At 43.2% G+C, this 27,373-nt stretch overlaps 1 protein-coding gene across 3 annotated transcripts in view; it reads left to right on the top strand.

Annotated features, from left to right (window-relative positions):
• LOC137095279 (protein kinase C beta type-like) overlaps window positions 1-27,373 on the top strand; it is a 174,399-nt gene that overhangs the window by 90,920 nt on the left and 56,106 nt on the right. For all 3 annotated transcript variants that reach the window (XM_067461727.1, XM_067461726.1, XM_067461728.1), the window contains exons 4-7: window positions 8,148-8,259; window positions 19,804-19,932; window positions 25,040-25,196; window positions 26,476-26,610. In XM_067461727.1, the coding sequence (XP_067317828.1) occupies window positions 8,148-8,259; window positions 19,804-19,932; window positions 25,040-25,196; window positions 26,476-26,610 (533 nt within the window). The remainder of the gene's footprint in view (window positions 1-8,147; window positions 8,260-19,803; window positions 19,933-25,039; window positions 25,197-26,475; window positions 26,611-27,373) is intronic.

Below are 27,373 nucleotides of genomic sequence, written 5' to 3'. Positions count from 1 at the left end.
AGATTAAAATAGGAATAAAAATTAAGAATAAATTAAAATACTTGGGAGTAACAATAACAAAGGATTTAAAAGAGATAGAAGAAGTAAATGTAGTAACATTAAGGAAAGAGGTTCAGAAAAAGTTAATAGAGTATGAAGGTATACGATTATCCTGGTTTGGAAGAATAGCATTAGTAAAAATGAAAATACTTCCAAAGATAAATTTTATATTTAGGATGCTACCACTTCAAATCACAGAAGAAGAACTAACTAGATGGCAACAAATGATTAATAAGTACTGTAATGGAAGTAAAAGAAATAGACTAAGTAAACAATTATGGTACAGATTGCAATAGGAGGGTGGACTAGTGCTACCTAATATTAAAAAATATTATGAAGCAAGTAGATTAAGTTTGGTTATAGAAGGAATGGTTAAAAAGAGGGAATATATTGGCTTAGTAATGATTCAGGAAAAGTGGAAGATGAAATTTGGAATATATTTTTTAAACAGTTTACTAGAAAAGAAATGAGGGAAATTAGAAACCCAATGTTGAGCAACATACTGGAAGTATGGAACAAATATAGGGGGAAGTTAATAAAGGAGGGATCAATTATAACCCCAATAGTGATGGAAAAGTTTCCAATTCTTTTTTAAAGTAATGGATAAAAAGGTAAAGGAAATAAATTTAGATAGGATAGGGGATTGGATGAAGGTGGAAATGAAGAAGGAAATGATGTTGGAAGAGTTTAAAGAAATAAAATTGTCATGGTTCCATTGTATACAACTAGAACAATGGTTAAAAAACTGGGGGGGGGGGGGAATAGAAATGGAAGCCAACCCAATCAATTCGAACAAATAATACAGAAGGAAAGGGCTGTAGAAGAACATGAAAACTTGAAAGGTATAATTAGTAAAATGTATAAGATATTAATTGAAATGAAGGATGAAAAAATAAAAAGTGTACCCTTAAGGAGATTTGGGAAGAAGATTTAGAGATGAAAATAAGTGAAACAGAGTGGCAACAGTTATGGGGACAAAGACATTTAAAAAACTTATCGATACGGGTTAAAGAAAATTATTATAAGTTAATATGGAAGTGGTATTTGACACCAGTAAGAATAGCATATATGAATAAAAATAACTCAATAAATTGTTGGAGAGGGTGTCAAGAACCAGGAACATATATACACATGTGGTGGCAATGTAAATATGTAAATAATTTTTGGGAGAAAGTATTTAGAGAAATAGAAGATATAATGAATATGAAAATAGATAAAAGTCCTAGTATAGCCTTACTATCATTATATAACAATAAGCAATTGAAAAAAGGAGGATAAAGAAGCAATAACAAACTTACTAACAATAGCAAGATTGCTCATAGCAAGGAATTGGAAAAAGAAATGAATATACAAATAGAGGAGTGGTATAAGGAAGCATGGAAAATAGCAATAAATGATAAACTGACATGTATATTAAAGGTTAAAAAAGGTATTTGGAAACAAAGTGATTTTGATGCTGTATGGGGAAGATTTGTGGTAAATGGTCTAAAAAAATAAGGAAGGAAAATTTCCGTCACAAGAAGAAATGAGATTTTGGACAGATGATATGTAAGAATTGTGGCTTGAGACGGGTGGAGGGGAGCACTGTGGTAAAATAAAAAAAGGGGAAAATGTTAAAGCAAAATAATAAAACAACATGTTAAAGAGGTTGCTGTACAAAACACAATAGTAATAACAAATGTATAACAAATGTAATAATTGTGACAAATCAATAAAAATTATTATATATATAAAAAGAAGAGCTGTTGGTGCTCTTGACCTCTCTCCAGGAGAAGGAAGGAGGGGACATTGGACTTAATGTTGCTGGATTCAAATGCCGTTCCTTAAAGGGGTGCTTCACCTGCCGGTGTCCCCAAGTGCGGTTTCTGCGCAGGCTCTTGCAGCTTTTCCCAAAAGCAGAACGGTTTGGACAAGCCGTCACTTCCATTTTGCCATCTGCCAGGCCCTTGAGGAACATTCCCTTCTTCTGGCTCGTCGGAGCTTTAAAGTGAGAAGGGGGGGGGGGGAGCAGAATGCAGAAGGAAAGAGAGGCCTCCCAGGGCCATCTGTGGATGCTTTGGCCATTTGGGACCAGATGGAAGCAGAAGAAGACTGCTTTTGCTCCCCCGCAGGCAAGGCACCCCATATATAGAATCATAGTAGAGTTGGAAGGGAGCCCAAATGCCATATAGTCCAACCCCCTTTTGTAAAGACACAATCAAAGCCCTCCTGGCAGATGGCCATTAGCATCTGTTTACAAACATCCAAAGAAGGAGGCTCCACTAAATTCTGAATTTGCATATTCCACCAATGAATGGCTCTTGTCAGGACGTTCTTTTGCATGTTTAGGTGGAATCTTGCAATTTGCAGCTATTGCTCCATTGTATCCTGGTTTCTGGAGCAACAGAAAAAATACATGTATAAATATGTGAAAGGCTGTCATAAGGAAGAGGGAGCAGGTTTGTTTTCTGCTGCCCTGGAAACTAGGACTTAATGGAGCCATGGGTTCAAATGACAGGAAAAGAGATTCCACCTGAACATGACCGTAAGAAGAGCTGTTCAGCAATGGAACTTTCTGCCTCAGAGTCTGATGGAAGCTCCTTCCTTGGAAGCTTTGAAACAGAAGCTGAATGGCCATCTTTCAGGACTGCTTTGATTGTGCTTTTCCTGCATTGCAGAAGAAGGTTGGACTAGATGGTCCATATGGTCTTTTCAAACTTCATAATTATATTTGCCCTACTTCACCTCAATGTGACATCCTTTCAAATATTTTTTTCTATTATTATGTGTGAAAAAGATCTTTGAGTCCTCATAGACAACAAGTTAAACATGAACCAACAATGTCATGCGGCAGCAAAAAAAGCCAGTGGGATTTTGACCTTCATAAATAGGAGTCTAGTGTCTTTGTTGTTTATTTGTTTAGTTGCTTCCGACTCTTTGTGACCTCATGGACCAGCCCATGCCAGAGCTCCTTATCGGCCGTGGCCACCTCCAGTTCCTTCAAATTCAAACCAGTTCCTTCAGTCCCATTCATCCATCTTGCCCTTGGATGGTCCCTCTTCCTTTTTCCTTCCATTTTCCCCAGCTGTTGTCTTCTCCAAGTTTTCCTGTCTTCTCGTTATGTGGCCAAAGTACTTAATCTTTGCCTCTAATATCCTTCCCTCTAGTGAGCAGTCAGGCTTTATTTCCTGGAGCATGGACTGGTTGGATCTTCTTGCAGTCCAAGACACTCTCAGAAAGTGACTTCAGGGGAAGTCATGCTATCCCTCTATTCTACCTTGGTCAGACCACTTTACCTGGAATCACACTGTGTCCAATTCTGGGCACCACAATTGAAGGGAGATGTTGACAAGCTGGAATGTGTTCAGAGGAGGGTGACTAAAAGGATCAAGGGTCTGGAGAACAAGCCTTATGAGGAGCGGCTTAAAGAGCTGGGCATATTTAGCCTTCAGAAGAGAAGGCCAAGAGGAGAAATGATAGCCACATGTAAAGATGTGAGAAGAAGTCACAGGGAGGAGGGAGCAAGCTTGTTTTCTGCTGCCCAAAGGACTGGAACATAGAACAATGGCTTCAAACTACAGGAAAGGAGATTCCACATGAACATTGGGAAGAACTTCCAGACCACCAGAGCTGTTCAGCAGTGGAATCCTCTGCCGCAGAGTGTGGTGGAGGCCCCTTCTTTGGAGACTTTGAAACAAGCTGGATGGCCATCTGTCAGGGATGCTTTGAAAGTGATTTTCCTGCTTTATTGGCAATGGGTTGAACTTGATGGCACACGAGGTTTCTTCCAACTCTATGATTCTAGTATTATTATCATTATCACCATCCTGCTTTCCTCATTTAAACAAGCCTCAAAGCATCTTACTTGACAGAACCATTTGATTCTTCCCTTCTGCAAGCAAGAGTGTGATATCGCTCTGCATGTGCTCTGAGACTCTCTTTCCCACAAGCTTGGGAACCCCATTTGTGGGCTGTAGCTGCTCAACAGCCATTTGGTTCCTAAAGTCTTGTTCCTTGTGTTGCTTCTGCCAAAAAGGTGAAAAGCGCAGCAATTCAGCAGAAACATGAAGGGAGACATCAGGGCAGATCAGGGCAAGAGAGACAGCCATCTGAAGAGATAGAGGTACTGATTGCTTCGGTGCCAAGAAAGGAAGGGATGGAGGGAGGGAGAGAGGGCAGACGGACCAGAAAGGCAGAAAGAGATGGAACTGTCCACTTCCCCCAAACCTTAGACCAGGGGTCCTCAAACGTTTTAACCAGTGGGCCAGGTCACAGTTTCTCAAACTGTTGTAGGGTCAGATTATATATATTTTTTAAAAAATGAATGAATTGCTATGCATACTGCAAATACCTTATTTGTAATGATTAAAATTAAGAACAATTTTAACAAATATAAACTTACTAGTATTTCAATGGCAAGCGTGGGCCTGCTTTTGGCTGATGAGATAGGATTGTTGTTGTTGTTGTTGTTGTTGTTGTTGTGTGCTTTCAAGTCGTTTCAGATTTAGGTTGACCCTGAGCAAGGGCCTGGTAAATTACCTTGGAGGGCCATATCTGGCCCCCGGGCCTTAGTTTGAGGACCCCTGCCTTAGACAATATGCTACATGTGTGAATGACCTCTTTGTAGCTTGGAAATGTAGCAACAATATGGTGACTGTATAGAACTAACATTTGCAGAAGTTACTAATGCATATGGAAACACCACAGCAGTACGATTCCTGTTTGCAACTTGAATTTTCAAAAGTTACAAATGTATATGAAAATACAACAGCAATATGATTGTTTACATCTCAAATTTGCAAAAGTTACAAATACTTTTGGAAATACAACAGTAGTACGATTCCTGTGTGTGACTAAACTTTACAACAGTTACAAATTAGTTTGGAAATACAAAAACAATCTAATTACTAGATGCAACTAACATTTCCAAATGTTGCAAATGTTTACGACTTCTTGTAGATTGGGAATATAACAGCGATAAGGCTACTGTATTCAACCAACATTTGCAAAAGGTACAAATAGAACAGCAATACGGTGACTAACATTTGCAAAAGTTACAATTGCTATTGACCTCTTTCTAGCCCAAAAATGTAACAGCAATATGATTCCTGTTTGCAACTAAAACTTATGGAGTTCCAAAGGAACTTGGAAATAGAGTAGCAATGGTATTCCTGTTAACAACTAACATTTGCAAAAGTTACAATTGTTAATGATCTCTTCCTAGCTTGAAAACGTAACAGCAATATGGCTACTGTTTGTAACCAATGTTTGTGTCATGTGACCATTCTAATCAAATCATTTTTCAATAAAAAATTATATTTAAGAAAAAATAATTCGGGTTACATGAGGTCATCACTATCTTATAAAAGCATTGTCGAAGGCTTTCATGGCTGGAATCACAGGGTTGTTGTAGGTTTTTCGGGCTGTATAGCCATGTTCTAGAAGCATTCTCTCCTGATGTTTCGCCTGCATCTATGGCAGGCATCCTCAGAGGTTGTGAGGTCTGTTGGAAACTAGGAAAATTGGGTTTATATATCTGTGGAAAGTCCAGGGTGGGAGAAAGAACTCTTGTCTGTTGTAGCTAGGTGTGAATGTTTCAATTGGCCACCTTGATTAGCATTTGATGACCTGACAGTTTTTTTACTACCTGTGGGAATCCTTTGTTGAGAGGTGATTGGCTGTTCCTGATTATTTCTTGTCTGGAGTTCCCCAGTATTTGAGTGTTGCTCTTTATATACAGTTATATTTTTAGAGTTTCTTTAATACTGGTAGTCAGATTTCATTCATTTTCATGGTTTCCTCTTTTCAGCTGAAATTGTACACATGCTTGCGGATTTCAAAGGCTACTCTGTGTAGTCTGACATGGTAGTTGTAAGAGTGGTCCAGCATTTCTGTGTTCTCAAATAATATGCTGTGTCCAGGTTGGTTCATCAGGTCTTATAAAGGCTTAGATCTTGACTAAAGATATAAAAGTCAGCGTATGTATGTTTATTTATATATCATAGAATGAAAGAATCAAAGAATCAAAGAGTTGGAAGAGACCTCTTGGGCCATCCAGTCCAACCCCCTGCCAAGAAGCAGGAATATTGCATTCAAATCACCCCTGACAGATGGCCATCCAGCCTCTGTTTATAAGCTTCCAAAGAAGGAGCCTCCACCACACTCCGGGGCAGAGAGTTCCACTGCTGAACGGCTCTCACAGTCAGGAAGTTCTTCCCCATGTTCAGATGGAATCTCCTTTCTTGTAGTTTGAAACCATTGTTTCATGTCCTAGTCTCCAGGGAAGCAGAAAACAAGCTTGCTCCCTCCTCCCTGTGGCTTCCTCTCACATATTTATACATGGCTATCATATCTCCTCTCAGCCTTCTCTTCTTCAGGCTAAACATGCCCAGCTCCTTAAGCCGCTCCTTATAGGGCTTGTTCTCCAGACCCTTGATCATTTTAATCGCCTTCCTCTGGACACATTCCAGCTTGTCAATATCTCTCTTGAATTGTGGTGCCAAGAATTAGACACAATATTCCAGGTGTGGTCTAACCAAAGCAGAATAGAGGGGTATATGTTTGTTTGCACTACAAAGAATCCTAGATGATTTGATGGATTGGGACCAAACGTGGCTTGTCATGATCCAACAAAAAAAAACCTATTTGCGGGGAGTTGATGGGGTATGTGATCCAGTCACATCCAGAGATACAGCTTGGACCTGATGAGAGATGTGGCTGTCAGCTGTGCGGTTTTATAAAAGGTCCCATTTATGCATTTTTAATGGAGCCATTCATAAACAATGCACACTTCTAATCAATAGCATTACAAAATATGAACCAAGAGCAATAAGAGTATTGTATATAGCAGACATGGACAAACTTCGGCCCTCTGGGTGTTTTGAACTGCAATTCTCACAATTCCTAACAGCCTACCGGATGTTAGGAATAGTGGGAGTTGAAGTCCAAAACACCAGGAGGGCCAAAGTTTGTCCATGTCTAGTATACACTATACAAAAATTCAATAGTTATAGTTAGGAAGTATAACGCCCAGGAGGATTGCATTACATTGAGCCACCCAAGTGGGGCCAGACTGCATTCATCCTGGTGTGTAGATGCAGCCAAAGGCAACCTTGGGTCTTCAATGCTAAGGTTGCCTTTGTCCTTCCTGCAGATAAACCTTCTAGAAAGAAGTATAGTATTGCTCTTGGTTTCTTTCCATTTATGCTGTTGCTTAATGAGTGTTCCTTTACTGCCAGAAGGTTCATTGGAGGCAGGTTAATTGTCCTTAACCCCCATTTCCATTTCCTCCATCAAAGGAGCATCTCCAGAAGGTCAATGAGGTTTGGAAGAAGATTGCTATGGGGTCAATGCTTCTTTATCTCCAATTGCAATTAAGCACATCTCCCTTCGTAGAGATGTTCAATGTGTTGTCGAAATCACTGGGTTGCTGTGAGTTTTTGGGGCTGTATGGCCATTTACAGCAGCATTATTTCTTGACGTTTCACCTGCATGTGTGGCAACCATCCACAGAGGTTTGTTCAGAGGTCTGTTGGAAGTGAGGCAAGTGGATTGTATGTCCCTCAGATGCACATGTCTGTGTATCAAGACAGTAAGTAAAGAACACCACTCTGCAACAGAGAAATTCCAGATAGCAAACAATCAAGTGTCAGTGAACATCTCCCAAGCAGAGGATGCCTCCTGGCAACAGCACTGATTGACTTTGCAGCTGCAAGGCTACTCCATGCCAATCAAGCTTGCCAATTGCAACATTTACACTTGCTTCAAACAGACAAGGGTTCTTTCTCCTACCCTGGATATTGCACAGATATATACACTCCCCTGCCTCATTTCCAAACCTCTGAGGATGCTTACCACAGATACAGGGAAAACATCAATAAAGAATGCTACTGAAACATGGCCATACAGCCTGAAAAACTCACAGCAACCCAGCAGCTCCCTTTGTTTACATTTCTCACTAGAAGAGAGTGGCGCCTTCATTGATGGATATAACCAAGTCAGTGAGCAAGAAAACCCCTCTTGACTTGCACCGAACCCAAGCAAATAGGGAGGGTTGTCTCCCTTCTAGGTTAAAGGGTGATATGAGTGATTTGTAGTTGACCTGCCCTTGTTTCTGCTCTCTTTCTTAGGACCCTCGGAGCAAACACAAGTTCAAAATCCACACGTATTCCAGTCCTACCTTCTGCGACCACTGTGGGTCCCTGCTCTACGGACTCATCCACCAAGGGATGAAATGTGACAGTAAGTCCGATCGTCCACATAGATCCGACCCAACACCACTGATCCAGAACTTCTCACACTGTCGAATTTGATGCAGTTTGATCCAACTTGCTATGATTTGAGGCTATGGGAGTTGTAGTTTTCCAAGGTCTTTCCCCTTCTCTGCTAAAGAAGCCTACTGCCAGGCCAAGCTACAACTCCCAGAAACCCATAGTACTGATCCATGGCAATTCAATTAATTCATTCTAAGCTATTGATGCACTTAAAGGTAATAAAACAGAAGCCATAATGTTTGGCTTCTCCTTTTGGGATTTCTATTTTGGGGGAAGGAATTATTTCTTGCATATGGTGATGATGATGGTAATAATAACAAAAACAACAATAATAACTACCATCACCACCACCACTTATTATTGTTATTGTTGTTATTATTATTATTTATTACCTTTTTCTTGAGGTGAGTTACAACATGATAAAACACATATATCAAATAGAGAATATTTCTCTTTGCTTATTATTATTATTAATATTTATAATTATTAATATTATTTAATATTAATTAATTAAATAATCAATAGTAATATTTATTAATATTTATTAATATCAGATCCATTGTCCAGATATATGTCATTGCTGTCTCACCCAGTGTTTTAATTTTAATCTGTTGAATCTGGCCTCAACAGATTAAAATTAAAACACTGGGTGTTTAAATGTGATTTTATATGGCTGATGTGTTATTTTTATTGGTTTCATATTGTATTCTTATTTCTTTATATTTTATTATTGTGTTCTTGCTATATTGCTGTATTGATGTAAGCTGCCCCAAGTCCGCTTGGGGAGATGGTGGTGGGGTAAAAATAAAGTTTTCTTCTTCTTCTTCTTCTTCTTCTTCTTCTTATTATTATTATTATTATTATATTTTATTATAATAATAATATTAATAATAAATAAATAATATTAATAATTATTATTTTAATTATTTATTACTTGCCTCTTGAAGTGGGGTACAACATAAAACACATATAAAAAATAGAAAATATTTCTCTTTGCTTATTATTATTTATTTATTTATTTATTTATTTACCGACCTTTTGAGGCGAGGTACATGATAAAACACATATAACAAATAAGGACTAGTTCTGTTTCTTTACCCTTTATTTTTTAACTCCCGTCCCCTGTTTCGTGCAAAGGGAAAACATGATTCTCCTCCCTTGATTCTAACTCTTCTTCCTGGAAATGAAAGATGCCAATTTCTTGCAATTTATTCAATTGCCTCTCCTGTTTTGCACGAAAGAAGAACGAAGCACAGATCCGGTCTATGAACCAGTCTTAGGGCGGCCTCTACAGGCCACTGCGAGAACTACAACAAATGTGACAAGACTGAGGAGAGCAGACGCACTTGAGGGGAGCGCCGCATAACAACAGTAAGATAACTTAAACAGACCTAAATGCCTTTCCTTTAAACAAAATAATTTGAATGCTGGAATAGACCAAACACACTGTTGCTGATAAGCTAATAAGCCCGGTGGCAACAACATGAGGAGAAAGAAACGCTTGAGAGAAGCAGAAAATAATACTCCCCCGTCAGCTCCTACACCCAAACAAAAGAGAATCTCTGACTTCTGTTCAAACCACTTCTTGGCTCTTGCAGAAAGATAAATTGGGGAACATGGGGAAAATGAGAGTCTGAAAGAGCACAAAGGGAGTGCTGCAAAAAAACCAGATCTGCCAAACAACAATAGTAACAACCATAGCAGCAAAGAAGACAAAAGTGTTCAAACATCTGAGCTAGTGGGTGAGACAAGCTACTTTCACATGCTCCAACTGGTTGCTACCACTGTTGAGCATTTATACAACAAACTTAGAGATCTCAACCTCAAAGTTGACTCCATTATCACAACCCAGAAAGAAAGCAAGCAACTGAGACAGACCACTTATAATTCAGCCTCAAAAAAAAAAAAACCTAACTGCAAAGAGCCTACTTTGCATTTACATAAGATAGCAAACTCCTCAAAACTGGTATTTTCACCTAAAAAAGTCTGCTTAACAGTTTGCCACTACAGAGGAATGCTCCCCCCCCCCCCCCCCCGGAACAACATCTACCACTCTAGAAGACATCTGCAACATTTGCTGAAAACAGAAGTGAAACAAATCGATCTCCACTCTGTAGAAACACTGAGCTCTGACTACCATCATACAAGGGTGCTACTAAGCTTCTCCTCAGAACATATACCTTCACTACTGCTGTGCTTAAGATCTAATCTTGCAGCAAAAGGCCTCTTCCCAAGCCAAGTGTTTCTCAATAACAGGATTCTTCTCCTCATCTCCAGAGTCAAACACACTCAGCAGAGCACAGGAAGCTTAAAGGGATACACTCCTGAGATGTAGGCCGTACATTTGGAAAAACCCTCTAAGGACTACTCTATGGATATTGAAACCCATGATCCTGAAACTGCAGATCTAATTACCCTGGACTATGAGACCCCAGGGAACTGTGTTGCGCTGTCCAACCCCAGTGCCAGTTCTCCACCTAGAACAGTGATAGGCAACCATTTCAGCGTGGTGTGTCAAAATTCGCCAAAAAACCGAACATAATTCAGGTGGTATGTCACTTCAAGAAAAAAAACCCATCATTTCACAATATTTAGTTTAAATAACAATATATATAATTTAATATATAACTATATTTAATAAACCAAAACATTACATTACTATGCATTATTATTATTGTTATAAGACTCAGGCAGTTGGATGGGAGCCCCAATGGTCATCTAGTCCAGTCCCCTTCTGCCAGGCAGGAAGACAGAATTACTATTATATTACTATGCATTATTATTATTATTATTATTGTTATAAGACTCAGGCAGTTGGATGGGAGCCCCAAAGGTCATCTAGTCCAGCCCCCTTCTGCCAGGCAGGAAGACAGAATTACTATTATATTACTATGCATTATTATTATAGTTATAAGAGTCAGGCAATTGAAAGGGTATCCAAAGGTCATCTAATCCATGAACAAACATTTTCTCATGATTCTGAAATTCATCAACCATGAAATTGAATTAAACTTGGCATACAGAACTCCCATGATCAAGAAAAAATGCTGGAAAGGTTTGGGGAAAACAGACCTTGACATTTGGGTGTTGCTGGGCTGTATAATTCCTCTGCCATTAAAAAGCATTCCAAACTCCAACAACCACTGAATTGAAATAAACTTGTCATATAGAACTTACTTGCCAAGTGTGAGAGCCAGGAGACCCAAACACTAACACAGGCCTGGGCCCTGCAGGGAGTCTGCATCCCAGTTTACACGACCCCCAAGCGCAGTGGACGGCAAGAGCCACGTGACCCAGGCTCCCAGGCAGTTCCTGGCCATGCAAGGAGGCCATCGCTCCTGCTCGCCCCACCCCCAAGCGCAGCGGGCAACCCAGTGCGAGAGAGAAGGCGCCGGCAGAGGAGGAGGGAGCCCCAGCCAAGAGTTTTCCGCAGCCTTGCTTTCCTTCTCCCTCTCCCATGCGCGGCTGTGGTGGTGGGGGCAGCGCCGGGAGGAGGCAGAAAAGCCACGCATGGGGCGAGGTGAGGGAGAAGGGAAAAGCGCGCACTCTGCCCTTCTTCTCTCACCCTGCACATGCCTTCCTCGGTGGCAGAGGCAGGAAAGGCGCACGAGGGAGCAGAGAAAGGTGCGCACCTTTCCCTCCTCCCATGCCCCATGTACGCCTTTACCACTTGGCTCTAACACTTGGCATTAAAGTTCTAACCCTTTACCGCCGCATGGGGCATGGGAGGAGGGAAAGATGTGCACCATTCTTTGCTCCCTTGTGTGCCTTTCCCTTCTCCTTCGCCCCAAGCACGGCTTTTCAGCCTCCTCCTCAAGAGCGCCCCCCCCCCCCCGAGATGCACACTTAATGCAAAAGCTTAATTCCCTGCTTTGTCCCTGCTTTGCAAATCCTCCTCTTCCTGATGCCTCTTCCTCCCGTCCTCCTCTTCCTTGCCTCGTCTCCCCCTCCTCTGCCCTTGCTGAAGCGGCGGCTGACCAGCAAGCGCATGTCAGTAGAAATGGCTATGCGTGTCAGTACTGATACACGTGTCATAGGTTCGCCATCATGGACCTAGAATCTTTACAATAGCATCATTCGAAGACACAACCAAACCCCACTCCATTAGTGACAATGCACCTTCCAAATCCACTACCTGCCTAATCAAGGTAAGCCTGGAAACGGGTCCTGCCAACAACATACTGATGCTGAATAAGGAGGAGAACAAGGCCGCCACCTTGACTCCAGTACAGTACCTGGTTCCAGAACTGCCAACGCTAAAACAGAACAAACCTATTATGGAAGAACAGCTTCATCAACAACACTCCGAAAAGAAAAGAGACCCCTACAACAACTGTGTGTTCACTGGGGACATTGGTGGCATCGCACAAGTTGCAGATATAAATTGACTATCAGAACCTCCACCGCTTACACCACCAGGCAAGAATAAACTCAGCATTCTGACATGGAATATTGCAGGGTGGAAGTCTTCCATAAAAGATCCCTCCTTCCTAAACTACCTAGCCCAGCACCATATCATATTAATGCAGGAAACTAGATTATATATCAAGTAGATTATATATCAAGTAGATTATATATCAAGTAATGGATTCCAAGCCTACTCAACAAAGACTGAACCCCCAACTAGATATGGGAGAGCCAAAGAAGGTTTAACAATCCTAATCTCCAACAAGCTATGGGTAAAGGTAACATCTCTTCTCCCGCTAATGTCAAATGCCATAGCCATCTTAATCCAACTTACTAACCATAAAGTGTTGATAATAAATGCCTACATACCCCCTTTGAGGAAAAAAGCCCAAGTTAAAGCTGCATGGATGGAGCTAGAATCCTATGTTGAGGACCTTATAATGCAGAATCCTGATGCATCTATAGTGTTGGGAGGCGATCTTAACGCAAGGATGGGCCCAGATGACCTCTCTCTCTGTAAGCAGCAGAACTGCCCACCACCAGCCTGTGAGGATGAAGAACCCCTTCTGCCCCGCTGGTTCAAAGACCAGAAATCGAATTTTGCAGGCCTATGCTTAGCCAGAACAACATATAGGCTCAATCTTCACATCTTAAATGGGGCGCTGAAAGGAGATTATCCAGGTGAATTCACCTTCCTCTCAGGTGAAAAAACTAGCACTATTGACTATATAGGAATCTCTAGGGATTTTATCCCCTATGCTAAAACTCTAAAAGTTATGTCTAAACCTGAGAGTGATCATTTTCCAGTTCTGCTTCAATTACATCTCTCCCCCCCCCCCCAGGAAATCCATTTAACGGAATCCTATAAATCTTCGATACAGCCTACAGAAGGATCCTATAAGTGAGCCAAGTGGACCCCACACATGAATCAAAGAATAACAGACCTGTTGGTGACAGAGCGGCTTACGAGCGTCCGCATTTCTCTGATCTCAGCAGAAACTCCCAATGTACTCATGGAAACCTACAGAAACATTGTCCAAGAGCTTCAAATTCAGTTACGCCAGGGCAATAATACAGAGGAGACACAGCTACTTCAGCAACCATATCAACAATCACAAACATGGTTTGATAAGGAATGTCTCTCTGCTAAAAAAGCCCTCTCCACTGTTTATCAGAGCTATAAACTCAATCCTACCCCAACGGCTGCACAAGATCCCCTGCTGCAAAAGAGACAATACAAACAACTACTAACCCGCAAGAAGAGAGAGGCTATGAAAAACAATTGGGATTGGCTCATACAAGCTGTTAAGGCAAAGGACACAGCCACCTTCTGGCGCATTACATCTAACATACGAAGCTGGGACCGAACTGCAGTTGACTCCCAAATCCTGCCAGTAAGTTGGGAAGTATACTTTCAAGAGCTATACAGGGACACCTATTCAGACAACGTGGGCACAAACTCTTGCTCTAATACATAAATGGAAAACCTCCCTGCCTGGCCACCTGTGACCACCGCAGAAATAGAGAGACTAGTATTTATTTATTTATTTATTTACTTTGCTTGTATACCGCAGTTTCTCAGCCCGTAGGTGACTCAACGCGGGTCACAACAGAGCAAAAAGACAGTCATATCAAAATAGCAATAAACAATTTAAAACCATGAGAGCATAATATACAAGTAATGGCACATCAATAACAACACAATAACGTCTCGTAACTAGAATCGTGATCCAACTCGTCGTCTATAATTCCGTTCCTATATTCATCGTATTCATTGCACTGTTTATCTGAATGCCTGTTCGAACAGCCAGGTTTTTAATTTTCTTCGAAACACCATTAACGTCAGAGCTGATCTTATGTCCATGGGAAGGGCGTTCCACAGCCGAGGGGCCACCACAGAGAAGGCCCTGTCTCTCGTCCCCGCCAGCCGTGCTTGTGATGCAGGCGGGATCGAGAGCAGGGCCTCCCCAGAAGATCTTAGAGTCCTGGTGGGTTCATAGGCAGAGATATGTTCTGATAGGTAGCTTGGGCCCGAACCGTTTAGGGCTTTAAAGGCCAACGCCAGCACTTTGAATTGAGCCCGGTAATATATCGGCAGCCAGTGGAGCTGGTGCAGCAGAGGAGTTGTGTGCTCCCTGCGCTCCGCTCCTGTTAGTATCGTGGCTGCCGAGCGTTGGACTAGCTGGAGCTTCCGGGCCGTCTTCAAAGGCAACCCCACGTAGAGAGCGTTGCAGTTGTCGAGGCGGGATGTAACAAGAGCGTGGACTACCGTTGCCAAGTCAGACTTCCCAAGGTACGGGCGCAGCTGGCGCACGAACCTAAGCTGTGCAAATGCTCTCCTGGTCGCCGCCGAGACCTGGGGCTCCAGGCTCAGCGATGAGTCCAGGATCACACCCAAGCTGCAAACCTGCATCTTCAGGGGGAGTGCGACCCCATCCAACACAGGCTGTAACCCTATACCCTCTTCAGCCTTTCGACTAACCAGGAGTACCTCTGTCTTGTCTGGATTCAGTTTCAATTTGTTCGCCCTCATCCAGACCGTCACAGCGGCCAAGCACCGGTTCAGGACCTGGACAGCCTCCTTAGTAGCAGGTGGGAAGGAGTGACCGAGTTGGACATCATCCGCGTACAGATGACATCGCACCCCGAAGGTCCGGATGATCTCCCCCAGCGGCTTCATGTAGATGTTAAACAACATGGGAGACAATATTGAGCCCTGAGGAACCCCACAAGACAAAGGTTGTGGGGTTGAACAGGTGTCCCCCAGTAACACCTTCTGAGACCGGCCCTCCAGGAATGACCGGAGCCACTACAAAACAATACCTCCAAGACCCATCCCTGCAAGGCGTCCCAGAAGGATACTGTGGTCGATGGTATCGAAGGCCACTGAGAGGTCCAGCAGCACCAACAGGGACACACTCCCCCTGTCGAGCTCCCGGCGCAGATCATTCACTAAGGCAACCAAGGCTGACTCGGTGCCATGTCCCGGCCTAAAGCCAGACTGTGCCGGACCCAGATAATCCGTGTCTACCAAGAATGCCTGGAGTTGTGAGGCCACCACACGTTCCAGGACTTTGCCCAAAAAGGGGAGATTGGAAACAGGCCGATAGTTCACGAATTGAGTGGGGTCCAGTGATGGTTTTTTCAACAGCGGTTTTATCACAGCTTGTTTTAAGCTGGCTGGAATTATGCCTTCCCGAAGGGAGGCATTAACCACCACCTTCACCCACTCGGCCAATCCTCCTCTGGCCTCCTTTAGAAGCCAGGATGGGCAGGGGTCTAGGATGCATATGCTTGCCCTCATTCCTCCAAGCAGCTTGTCCACATCCTCGGGTTTCACCAATTGAAATGAATCCATCAAAACTGGACAAGCAGATGCTCATGCTACATCCTCAGAGACTGCCGTTAATATGGTATCCAGACCAGAGCGGATCAAAGCAACTTTGTCCGCAAAGAACTGAGCAAAGGCTTCACAGCGAGCTGCCAAGTCACCAGGGCTCCCATCCTGAGTGGTGGGTTTCAACAGGCCTCTGACAACTCGGAACAGTTCAGCCAGACGGTTCTTTGCAGACGCAATAGTAGCCGCAAAGAAGGTCTTCTTTGCGGCTTTTATTGCTGCGGCATATGCCCTTAAAAAGGACACAAAGTGTGTTCGCCACACGCTCTCTAGTTCCCTCTTCCTTCGCTTCATCGCTGCCAGCTCCTCAGTAAACCAAGGGGCAGGTTTAGCTCAGCTACTTGAGAGGGGACGTTCAGGAGCGATCGTGTTTATTGCCCTAGCCATCTCCCCATTCCAGAGAGCGACCAGGGCATCAACAGGATCACCTACCGAGATGGCGGGAAACTCCCCAAGAGCCGTCAGGAATCCATCAGGATCCATAAGACTCCTAGGGCGGACCAGCCTAATGGGTCCTCCACCTCTGCAGAGGTTGGGGGGTGCAGTAAGTCTAAATCTGACCAGGTGGTGGTCAGTCCATGGCAACGGAGAGATGGACAACTCCTCAACACCGCCACCTTCCTCCCATCCCTGACAGAAAACCAAATCCAAGGTGTGTCCTGCACTGTGAGTGGGGCCAGATACCCGTTGGGACAGCCCCATGGTTGCCATGGCAGACATGAAGTCCTGAGCCGCTCCCGACAGGGCGGTCTCGGCATGGACATTGAAGTCCCCCAGCACAAGCAGCTGATAGGACTCCAATGCCAGGTCCGAGACCACCCCCGCTAGCTCAGGCAGGGAGACTGTAGTGCAGCGAGGTGGACGGTACACTAACAGAATCCCTATTCTGTCCCGGTCACCCACTCTCAGGTGGACGCATTCAAAATTTGTTGACTGCGAGATGGGGCCCCTAGCCAGAAGGATGGAATCTCTATAGACCACTGCAACCCTGCCTCCCCGCCCTCCGGATCTCGGCTGGTGCTGCACAGAGAAACCTGGCAGGCAAAGCTGGGTCAAATTCACGCCTCCAGCTTCGTCCAGCCAGGTCTCTGTGATACACGCCAGATCTGCCCGTTCATCCAGGATTAAATCCTGGATGAAAGTTGTTTTCCCATTGACAGACCTGGCGTTCAACAGCACCACCTTCAACCCGGAGGGACCGCCATCCTGGTTACACCAATTTACCACATCAGGATACCGGTTTGGAATTACTAATGTTGTTACATGATCCCTAGGCCAAATTAAAGGTCTCCCTTTCCCATATCTCCCCAACTAGCCCAACTAAAAGCGGGAAAGGCACCAGGAGAGGATGCGATCCCACCCGAGGTCATTAAGAACAATTTGGATTTCTGGGCCCCTATCCTAGCATCTTTGTTTACCTGTATTGATAAATATGGCTAAATTCCTAAGGATTGGGGGTTGGCAATTATTGTACCAATATACAAAAGAAAAGGCAGGCAAGACGATCCAGCAAACTACAGGCCCATTAGCCTCCTTAATACCATTAGTAAAATATACACACGGCATCTGTATTGGAAATTGTTGGACTGGATGGAACAAAAAAAATACTTGCGGAGGAGCAAGCCAGCTTCAGGGAAGGTCGGTCCACCATTGACCAGTGCATAGTTTTACAGCATCTTATAGAAAAATATACCTCCTAGAGAACATCTTCCCTCTATGATGCATTCATAGACTTTAGAGAAGCTTTTGACTCTATCTCTTGTATCAAATTATGGGAAAAACTTGGGTCCACCTCAATAGATAGACTATTGCAATTAATTCGCATACTACATGAAGGGACCATATTGAAAATAAGATGAACCCCTCAAGGTCATCTCACTAGGGCCGTTGAAACTGAGAAAGGTGTCAAGCAGGGATGTACTTTGGCACCACTTCTATTTAACTTTTATATCAACTCCATGGTGGAGCACCTTTACAACTTGGACTACTACCCTCCAAAACTGGCAGGAAGACACGTGTCTACCCTGCTTTATGCAGACGATGCAGTGATACTATCCAGAACTCAAGTAGGCCTGAAAAGAGCCTTGAGAGCCTTAACAAAATATTGTAATGAAGAACAGCTTCATCTTAATTATAAAAAAACCAAAATTATGGTGTTTGCGAAATGACCCAAGCATCATACCTGGAGACTAGATGGACACAATATTGAACAGGTTTCCAGCTTTAAATACCTGGGAGTATTCTATCACTGCACTGGAAACAAGGAAGTACATGTGGATTACGTAGCAGAGGCAGCACAAAAGAGCTCATATGCTATCCTAAAGTTCCTCAAAACGGGAGGAGGCCACTACTTACCAGCTCCACTTAAGCTCTTTGAGGCAAAATCCATAGCACAAATGATGTATGGAGCCCAACTTGGTCCCTTCACAAACTATGCCCCTCTGGAGCAAGTACAATCAAAATTTCTAAGATCGGCGATGCAGGTCCCCAGATGTGTCTCAAACGCCACCCTGCGATTAGAGACAGGCCTTGTGAGAGTGGAGGCGAGAGTGTGGACAGCCACCCTCAATTATTGGCTGCATCTGTCTTTCACAACATGTGGCCTTGCCCCATTAACTCTGAGAGATGAATTTCAGTCTACATGGAATAAGGCAGTGGCAATCAAAATTGCAACTCTAGGCTTCTCTCAAGGACGACTGATAGGTATGGGATGGGACCAAGCCAAGGATCTTATTAGACAACGGATCCTGGATATAGAGCGACAATCAGACTTAGCCTGCTCTCCAGCATTCACCATTAGCGAAGATAGCAGATATCTCATTGCTCCCATGGCTTACTTAGCTAACCTGGAGGTGCCTAAACACCGAAGAGCTTTCACTTTGGCAAGATGCCATGCCCTTCCATCGGCAGTACTGGAGGGGAGGTACCGGAAGACCCCTGCCCAGAAGAGACTATGCCCGTGTGAGTCTGGCTACATCGAAACAACTGAACATGTGCTCCTCCAATGTGTGTTCTATAGAGACATTAGAGCTAATTTCATCACTCCTTGGCTTTTAAAACATCCAGGGCACACTCAAAGATATTACACCCTCCTGTTACTCTTGGACTCTTGCTCTGCAACAATCTACAGTGTTGCCAAGTTCTGTGCAGCAGCAATTAACATTAGACGGCAGATGACCGACTCCACCAGGCAACTTCCTGCCGGGAATATAGTTAGAATGATTTGTAATAACTGAAATGCTGTAAATGCTCCCCTCTCATCTCTTTTGGAGGTTCCCAGTTGTCTGATATTTGTTATTAGCCACCCCCTATTTTAGATTCATACATGCACTTTAAACTGTAAGTTTAGTCTGTTTTATCTTTTTTAATTTGTCTCTTTTATAACATGTTTTTAATCTGCTTTTGTACCTGATCTATTTGGGAACTGCAATTCCTTTCCTTGGGCACCGATGCCCCATTCTGTATTGTGCTGGTCAAAGACCGTAATAAATCATTGATTGATTGAACAAATGTGACAAGTTTGGAAAAATGTGGAGGCACTTTGCAACCTGTTTCTTGGTGCATGAGCCAGGAGGTGAATTGAGGTCTGGCCCGTGTTGGAAAGGCCCCAAAGGTTGCTCCAGATGCTCTATTGGTTTCACAGATCCAGGTGCATGTTAATCCGGTGCAAAGGTGCTTCCCTTATGGCCCCTTCCTTTCTTTTTCCAGCCTGCATGATGAATGTGCACAAGCGCTGCGTGATGAATGTCCCCAGCCTCTGTGGGACAGACCACACCGAGCGTCGGGGCCGGATACACATCAAGGCTGACATCGAGAACAACGTCCTCACCGTCATAGGTAACAACAGCAATGACGATATTTATTGCCTGCTCGTATAACAGAGGAACATTCGGGGAAATCATTTACATACCACCCCTTCTCAATTATAGGGATGTATAGCCATCCCTTCCCACTTGCATAGGACCCCCATGAAAATGAAATAGCTTTGGCCACATTCCTTCTGTTCCTCCTTTTAATTGGAATTAAGTTTTTTAATTAATTGTTAATTATTATTATTATTAGAATAATAATTATTATTAATTATTTAAATTAATTAAAATGTAAACTTGCTCAGCAAATATATCTTGTTGGAAGCTTTCCTTTTTTCCCTCTTTCTAACTGCAAATGATTTTATACAATTAATTAATTACATTTGAAGTGTTCATAACACCTACGTTCATTATGGAACTAGATAAATCAAGATGCTGGAAAGATGGGCTTTTTTTGGAAGTCTGATTGATTGTTCTTTTATTGTGTGTGTGTGTATATATATACATATACATATACATACATACATACATACATGCGCGCCATATTTATACCCTGCCCTTCTCACCCCAAAGGGACTCAGAGCGGCTCATATATATATAAGCAACAATTCGATGCCATACAAATATACATTCAAAAAATAAACAATCGAACAGCCCCATATCCTCAAAGGCACACAGCTCCTTCTATGGGCCAAGGGTGGCATTGCAGGGCAATGTGCTCCAATGAAGAAACAGTGGGCTTTCAAGGTCACTTCTGTTTAAAGGGAGGTGGGGAGAGGGAGCTTAGGATACTAAAATCTTAAAATCTAAATCTAAAACTATATTATTATATTATACTATATTATATATTTAGATTTTAGTATCCTAGGCCCCCTTTGCTCCTCCTTTAAACAGAAGTGACCTTGAAAGCTCACTGTTTGCATTGGAGTGCATTGTCCTGCAATGCTACCCATGGCCCATAGATGGAGCTGTGTGCCTATGAGGATATGGGGCTTTTCCATTGTTTTTTTTGTTTTTTTTGCAGGTGTTTGGTCTGAGATCCAGTCCTTGTCAGAAATTTTGGCAATACAGCATCCAAAAAAAGATCTCTTCCAAAGGGAAATAAAAAAGCATCTTGGCTTCAATGTTTGCAGGTTTGCCAGCCTTTGCCTGGTTTGCGTCTTTTGTTGCAAAGCAAAGAAACAACGTCAATTGCAAATGCCACACCTGCAAACTGGCACCTAAAAAGCAGACTCCGTCATTGGCATCATTGGCACTGTGAAGTCCCTTACACAGATTGGTCACTAAGGGGCGCTGCTTTTCATGCAATCTGTGGTTGCATCTACACTGCAAATTGATCGAGTTTGATGCCACTTTTCCTGCCCCTGCCTTAATCGTATGGGATCCTGGGAGTCATAGTTTTACAAAGCCTGAGAGTTGCGGTGCTCCCCAAACTACAACTCCCAGGATTCTACCCTATTAATCCATGGCAGACTGCATTCATTCTATATTCTCTAGTTATTGTTATTACTAGCTTGGGTACCCGGTGTTGCCCAGGTTATTTGAAAAAGTCATTTTGTTCATATTTTACAAAATGCATAAAGTTGTGGGTGAGCTACAACTCACATTATGCCAGGTTAACTCCCTCAAACTCCATCAATACTTAAAGTTTGTCATGTTGGGCAAGTGTGCTCTAGATGCATAATTGGTAGGGTGTGTTCTCTGAGTGCAGGATAAACTACAGCTCCCACGATGATGAGTCAGTCCCCTCAAACCCCTCCAGTAGGTTCCATTGATCATGGGGGTTCTGTGTGCCAAGTTTGGTCCATATCTGTCATGGTGATTGCCACAGTGTCTCTGGATGTAAGTGAACTACAACTTCCAGAAATGAAGGTCAACCCCCCCCCCCCCCAAATTCCTTCAGTATGTTCAGTTAGTCACAGGGTTCTGTGTGCCAAGTTTGATTGAAGTCCATCATTGGTGGGGTTCACAGTTTCTCTGGGTGTAGGTGAACTACAACTCCCAAAACCAAGGTCAATCCCTCCCAACCCTTTCCAGTATTCAAATTTGGGCATATCAGGCATGTCTGCATAGTCGTTTGAGATCACGGTACTCTCTGGTTGCAAATCAAGGTGAATTCCCCCCAAAGCCCTCCATTATTTTTTGTTGGTCATGGGGGTTCTGTGTGCCAAGTTGGTCATGGGGGTTCTGTGTGCCAAGATCCATCTTTGGTGAGATTCAAAGTGGTCTTTGATTGCAGGTGAACTTTAAATCCCAGTAACTACAACATCCAAATGTCAAGGGCAATTCCCCTTAAAACCCATCAGTATTCCATATTTGGGCATATTGGGGATGCATGCCACGTTTGGTCCAGATCCATCATTGTTTAGACCTGGACCTGTTCTCTGGATGTAGGTGAACTACAACTCCTATAAATCAAAGTCAATTCCCCCCAAACCTCTCCAGTATTTTTCATTGTCCATGAGGATTCAGTATGCCAACTATGGACCAGGTCCATTGTTGGTGGGGGTCACAGTGCTCTATCTTGATGCAGGGTGAACTACAACTTCCATCATGTTGAGTCAGGCCCCCAAACCTCTTCAGTATGTTCAATTGCTGATCAATTCTTCTGTTTGCTGTGTGCCATAGATTAGAGTAGGAAAGGATTATGGAAGAGGCAGTCGGCAGTAGCATGCAAATTCCACACCAATTGAGAGTCAGAAAGACTGAGATGTTTGTGGTGGAGGAAATACATCCAATCTAGGATGACATTGTCCCTGCATGAAAGTTTTCACTTGGGTGGTGGGCAGTATGGTGCTTGTGGAGGACACTGGCAAGGCTCTTGTACATGGTCACGGTGCTGGCTATAACCTGCAATGCCTTTGGTGGCTCCTCATAGGTGGGAATCATAGCAGTTTGTATTATATCTATTTATACCCTGCCTTATTGCTACATAAGGAGACTCAAAGCAGCTTAACATGGAAGCATTAGCATACAATTTCAAATATACAAATATGCAACCATTAAAATTATATATACAGAAATATATATAAAGAATTATATATACAGTATTTAAATTTGCCGTTAAAATCAATTAAAACTTATTCAAAGTTAAACCCCCCCTATGTAACCCTTTCTCTATCGATGCAAACAGCAACTTCAGCTCTATTGATCAATCCATACTAATTCCATCATATTTGGTTTGTGTTGCTATTAATTACTTTATGATGGGAGAAAGGGTTGCAGAGATGTCTCCCAGATGCATTAAAACCTCCCAAAATTGCTTGTTAAATGGGGGTTAAAAAAGGAAATAGGGATCCTGTTTTAAACCAGTTCTTTTCATTCTGGAATACTTTATTTATTTGTTTGTTTACTCTATTTATATCCCACCTTTATCTACCCCGAAGGGGACTCAAGGCAGCTTTACATATGGCAGCTGTTCAATGGCTTTGGACAACGAACAATTAGAATACACTTAAGTTAAAAATTAAAATTGAAATTAAATGCACATTAAAACATATACCACCTATAAAACAATTGTATTCACTATTTTAAAAAATTCACTATTTTAAAAAATCCTCAATCATGGAATCTCCTTTGGGAGAAGGGCATGTGTTCCTGCTGGTACATAAGCCAGCCTGGGTCAGAGTAAGCTTCCAGCCATTTGTCTACCTTGCTGTCGACCTTTGCAGCCTTAAAGACAGTTGCATCTGTCAAGTAGGAAATTTAGGTACAGCTTTTGTGGGGAAGCTAATTTAAGTAATTTACAATGCCATAAAACTTTCCAGCACCATGCAAAAGAAGGAGGAAGTACTCCATCGGTGTCACAAGTGGATGGTGAAGCGACCGCTCCCCTGGTGGCCAGAATTCAAAAAACATACCCTCATGAAGCTAGAAAGTTACATAGCCTCTGTGTGTATGATTATATATGTTGTGTGTCTGTGGCATTGAATGTTTGCCATGTATATGTGCATTGTGATCCACCCTGAGTCCCCTATTTATTTATCGTGTCATCAGCAACCATTGTATTACAATTCTAACAGAGCAAAACAAACACAGAGATTAAAAAGAAAAAGAAAAAGAAAAAAAACCACACAGATTTTGCAAACTTGGCACTTGGTTAAATGTCCTTTGACCAGTATCTGGCCACTTGGAGTGCCTCTGAGGTTGCCGCAAGAAGGTCCTCCATCGTGCATGTGGCAGGGCTCAGGGTGCATTGCAGCAGGTGGTCAGTGGTTTGTTCTTCTCCGCACTCGCATGCCGAGGACCCCACCCTGTAGCCCCATTTCTTAAGACTGACTCTGCATCTCGTGGTGCCAGAGCGCAATCTGTTCAGCGCCTTCCAAGTCGCCCAGTCTTCTGAGTGCCCAGGGGGGAGTCTCTCATCTGGTATCACCCATGAATTGAGGTGCTGGGTTTGGGCCTGCCACTTTTGGACTCTCGCTTGCTGGGGTGTTCCAGCGAGTGTCTCTGTAGTTCTAAGAAAACTATGTCTTGATTTAAGTCGTTGACGTGCTGGCTGATACCCAAACAGGGGATGAGCTGGAGATGTCTCTGCCTTGGTCCTTTCACTATTGGCTGCTACTTCCCGGCGGATGTCAGGTGGTGCGATACCGGCTAAGCAGTGTAATTTCTCCAGTGGTGTGGGTCGCAGACACCCCATGATAATGCGGCATGTCTCATTAAGAGCCACATCCACTGTTTTAGTGTGATGAGATGTGTTCCACACTGGGCATGCATACTCAGCAGCAGAGTAGCATAGCGCAAGGGCAGATGTCTTCACTGTGTCTGGTTGTGATCCCCAGGTTGTGCCAGTCAGCTTTCGTATGATGTTGTTTCTAGCGCCCACTTTTTGTTTGATGTTCAGGCAGTGCATCTTGTAGGTCAGAGCACTGTCCAAAGTGACTCCCAGGTATTTGGGTGCGCTGCAATGCTCCAGTGGGATTCCTTCCCAGGTAATCCTCAGAGCTCGGGATGCTTGTCTGAGTCCCCTGCAAGTTGAGAAGGGAAGAATGTAAATACTGTAAATAAATAAATAAATAAATAAGGTTGAAAGGGACCTCCAAGGGCCATTTAGTATATAAAAAGGTATCTCTGTTGGGATTTCAACCTGCAAACAAGGGAAGGGATTTGCATATTTCTCTCTCTTTTTCCAGTACGAGATGCGAGAAACCTTGTCCCCATGGACCCCAACGGCTTGTCGGACCCCTACGTCAAGCTCAAGCTCATCCCAGACCCCAAGAGTGAGAGCAAGCAGAAGACCAAGACCATCAAATGCTCCTTGAACCCTGAGTGGAACGAGACCTTTAAGTTGTGAGTATGGACAGGGCTCTTGCCTTGCTTCCTTTCCCTCCTATCTGACAATATTGGGTTGAGGGCACCTCCATAGCTTCCACTCTGGATCTTTCATCTAAAGGTAAGGATGGAAACTCCAGGTCTTGATAGATGATTCCTATAGTTGAAAGGGACTCCCAGTCCAATCTCCTTCCACCAGGCAAGAAAAACACAATTCATGTTGCCTGAGGAAAAGTAAACACACAAAACAGCCGTGCTAGGTAGTCATGGGAATTCCTCTTCTTATGTACTCCTTCAGCTGCACAATGAGATGGACTGCCTAAAAGGCAAGCAATTAGATCCGATTTAACCAACACTGTAGAGTGTTGGTCACAGTTAGCAGAGATTTATAACCCAGGATTAGTAATCAGCTGGTTTTTCCTGTAATAGGCAGTAAGCTTTGGAGAGCTTCTGTTCAACCATTTCAAAGCTCCCTGCTTGAGCAGTGATGGTATAATTGTCAGCATAAATGAAACTCTCTGTCTCTTCTGCCAGTGGTTGGTCATTTGTGTAAATGTTAAACATTGATGGAGCAAGTATTCTTCCCAGAGGCAGGCTGTTCTTCTGTTTTCACCATCTACTTCTCTGACCCTAGAACTCAACAAAAAAGCTCCTGTTTTGTAGCACATTTCCTATGAAGCAGGTGAGGTGGTAGTCCTTTGTGATATTATACATATTTCTCAGGAGGAGGTGATGATTTACAGTATCATATGCTGCTGACACGTCTATGAAGACAGCTCCATAACAACAACAACTACTACTACTACTACTACTACTACTACTCTTTTGGCACTGCCAACTCTTCAGAAATCCCTTTTCACAGCTGGAAAGTGTTGGATATGATTTCCACCATTTCTCTTTCTTTGGAGGATTGATGCATTTGTGCAATGTATAGGTGTATCATTTGCTATCCGTTCACTGTGCAGAAGCACTAAATGGATCAAAGTAAGTAGCAGGTTGAGGTTCTTTGTCTTTTAGCTGTGGTTTCATCTCTCTCTTTCTCCTTCCAAAGCTGCGAATGAATGTTTTGCAGTTTCTGTTGATCAAAGCTATGAGTTTCAAACAGTGACAACAAGGCTGCCAAGCCATGGGGCATCAGTCGCAAAAGTGCCTCGCTTCCTTCCTTCTGGAGCCATTGATGGATCAAATGCCCAAGTGAAGTGCAGGGAGGTTTTCACGCTGCTCATGCTATAAAAACCAACAATGCCGCTGCTCAACAACCTCTTTTCTCCATTATCCCTTTCCTTTCTTCCTGCAGCCAGCTGAAAGAGTCGGACAAGGACCGTCGTTTGTCGGTGGAGATCTGGGACTGGGATCTGACCAGCAGGAATGACTTCATGGGGTCTCTCTCCTTTGGGATTTCAGAGCTGCAAAAGACCAGAGTGGACGGTTGGTAAGGGAGGCAGAGAGGATTGTGATGTATAAAGTTAGAAAAGACATTACTCCAAAAACTTCTTAACTACATAAAAAGATAAAACCAGGACTAATTATATAATTAACTAATTAACATCAGACATCTTGCCTCTCTCCAGGCTCACAGAGGAGAACACAAATGGAGGACTGGGGCTTGCTATATACTCAGATACTTTGTATAGAAATAAGTATGGATCAGAGTAGAAAACAGAATGACAGAGTGGCCAATGAGGAAGGGCTTATCACTGCCAGAACTCACTCATCTGCCTATCTCGGTCCTTAATGAGGACTACAAGCTTGTGCAGACTGTGGTTGCGATCCCAAACAAAGATGGCAGATGAGGTTTAAAGAAAGACAGTTCTATTGGGTGCATCTACGCTGTAGACCGGATGCAGTTTGACCTCACTTAACTGCCAAAGCTCAATGCTGCAGAATCTTGGGAGTAGTAGTTTGGTAGAAGACTCAAGACCTTGTAAAAAATATAACTCCTCATACCATTGCATCATGATAGTTAGAGGAGTCCCAAGGCCTTGTAAACTCCCAACATCCCTAGCGTTGAGCCAGGGTTGTCAAAGTGGAATCAAACTGACTTTGTTCTGCAGTGCAGATGCACCCAAGGACTGCTCCAATGCAAAAGTTATATGTTTCCATTGGTAATGGAAAACCCTATCGAAATGAAGGACCAAACCGTCCCCTTTCCTCCCCAAATGGAAACGAGAGCTGCCTTCCTTCTCTGCTTTGCT

Source organism: Anolis sagrei, chromosome Y (genome assembly GCF_037176765.1).
Source record: "Anolis sagrei isolate rAnoSag1 chromosome Y, rAnoSag1.mat, whole genome shotgun sequence".
Classification (NCBI taxonomy): domain Eukaryota; kingdom Metazoa; phylum Chordata; class Lepidosauria; order Squamata; family Dactyloidae; genus Anolis; species Anolis sagrei.
Note: the sequence above shows the minus strand (reverse complement) of the source record. Positions and strands in the feature narration are given on the sequence as shown.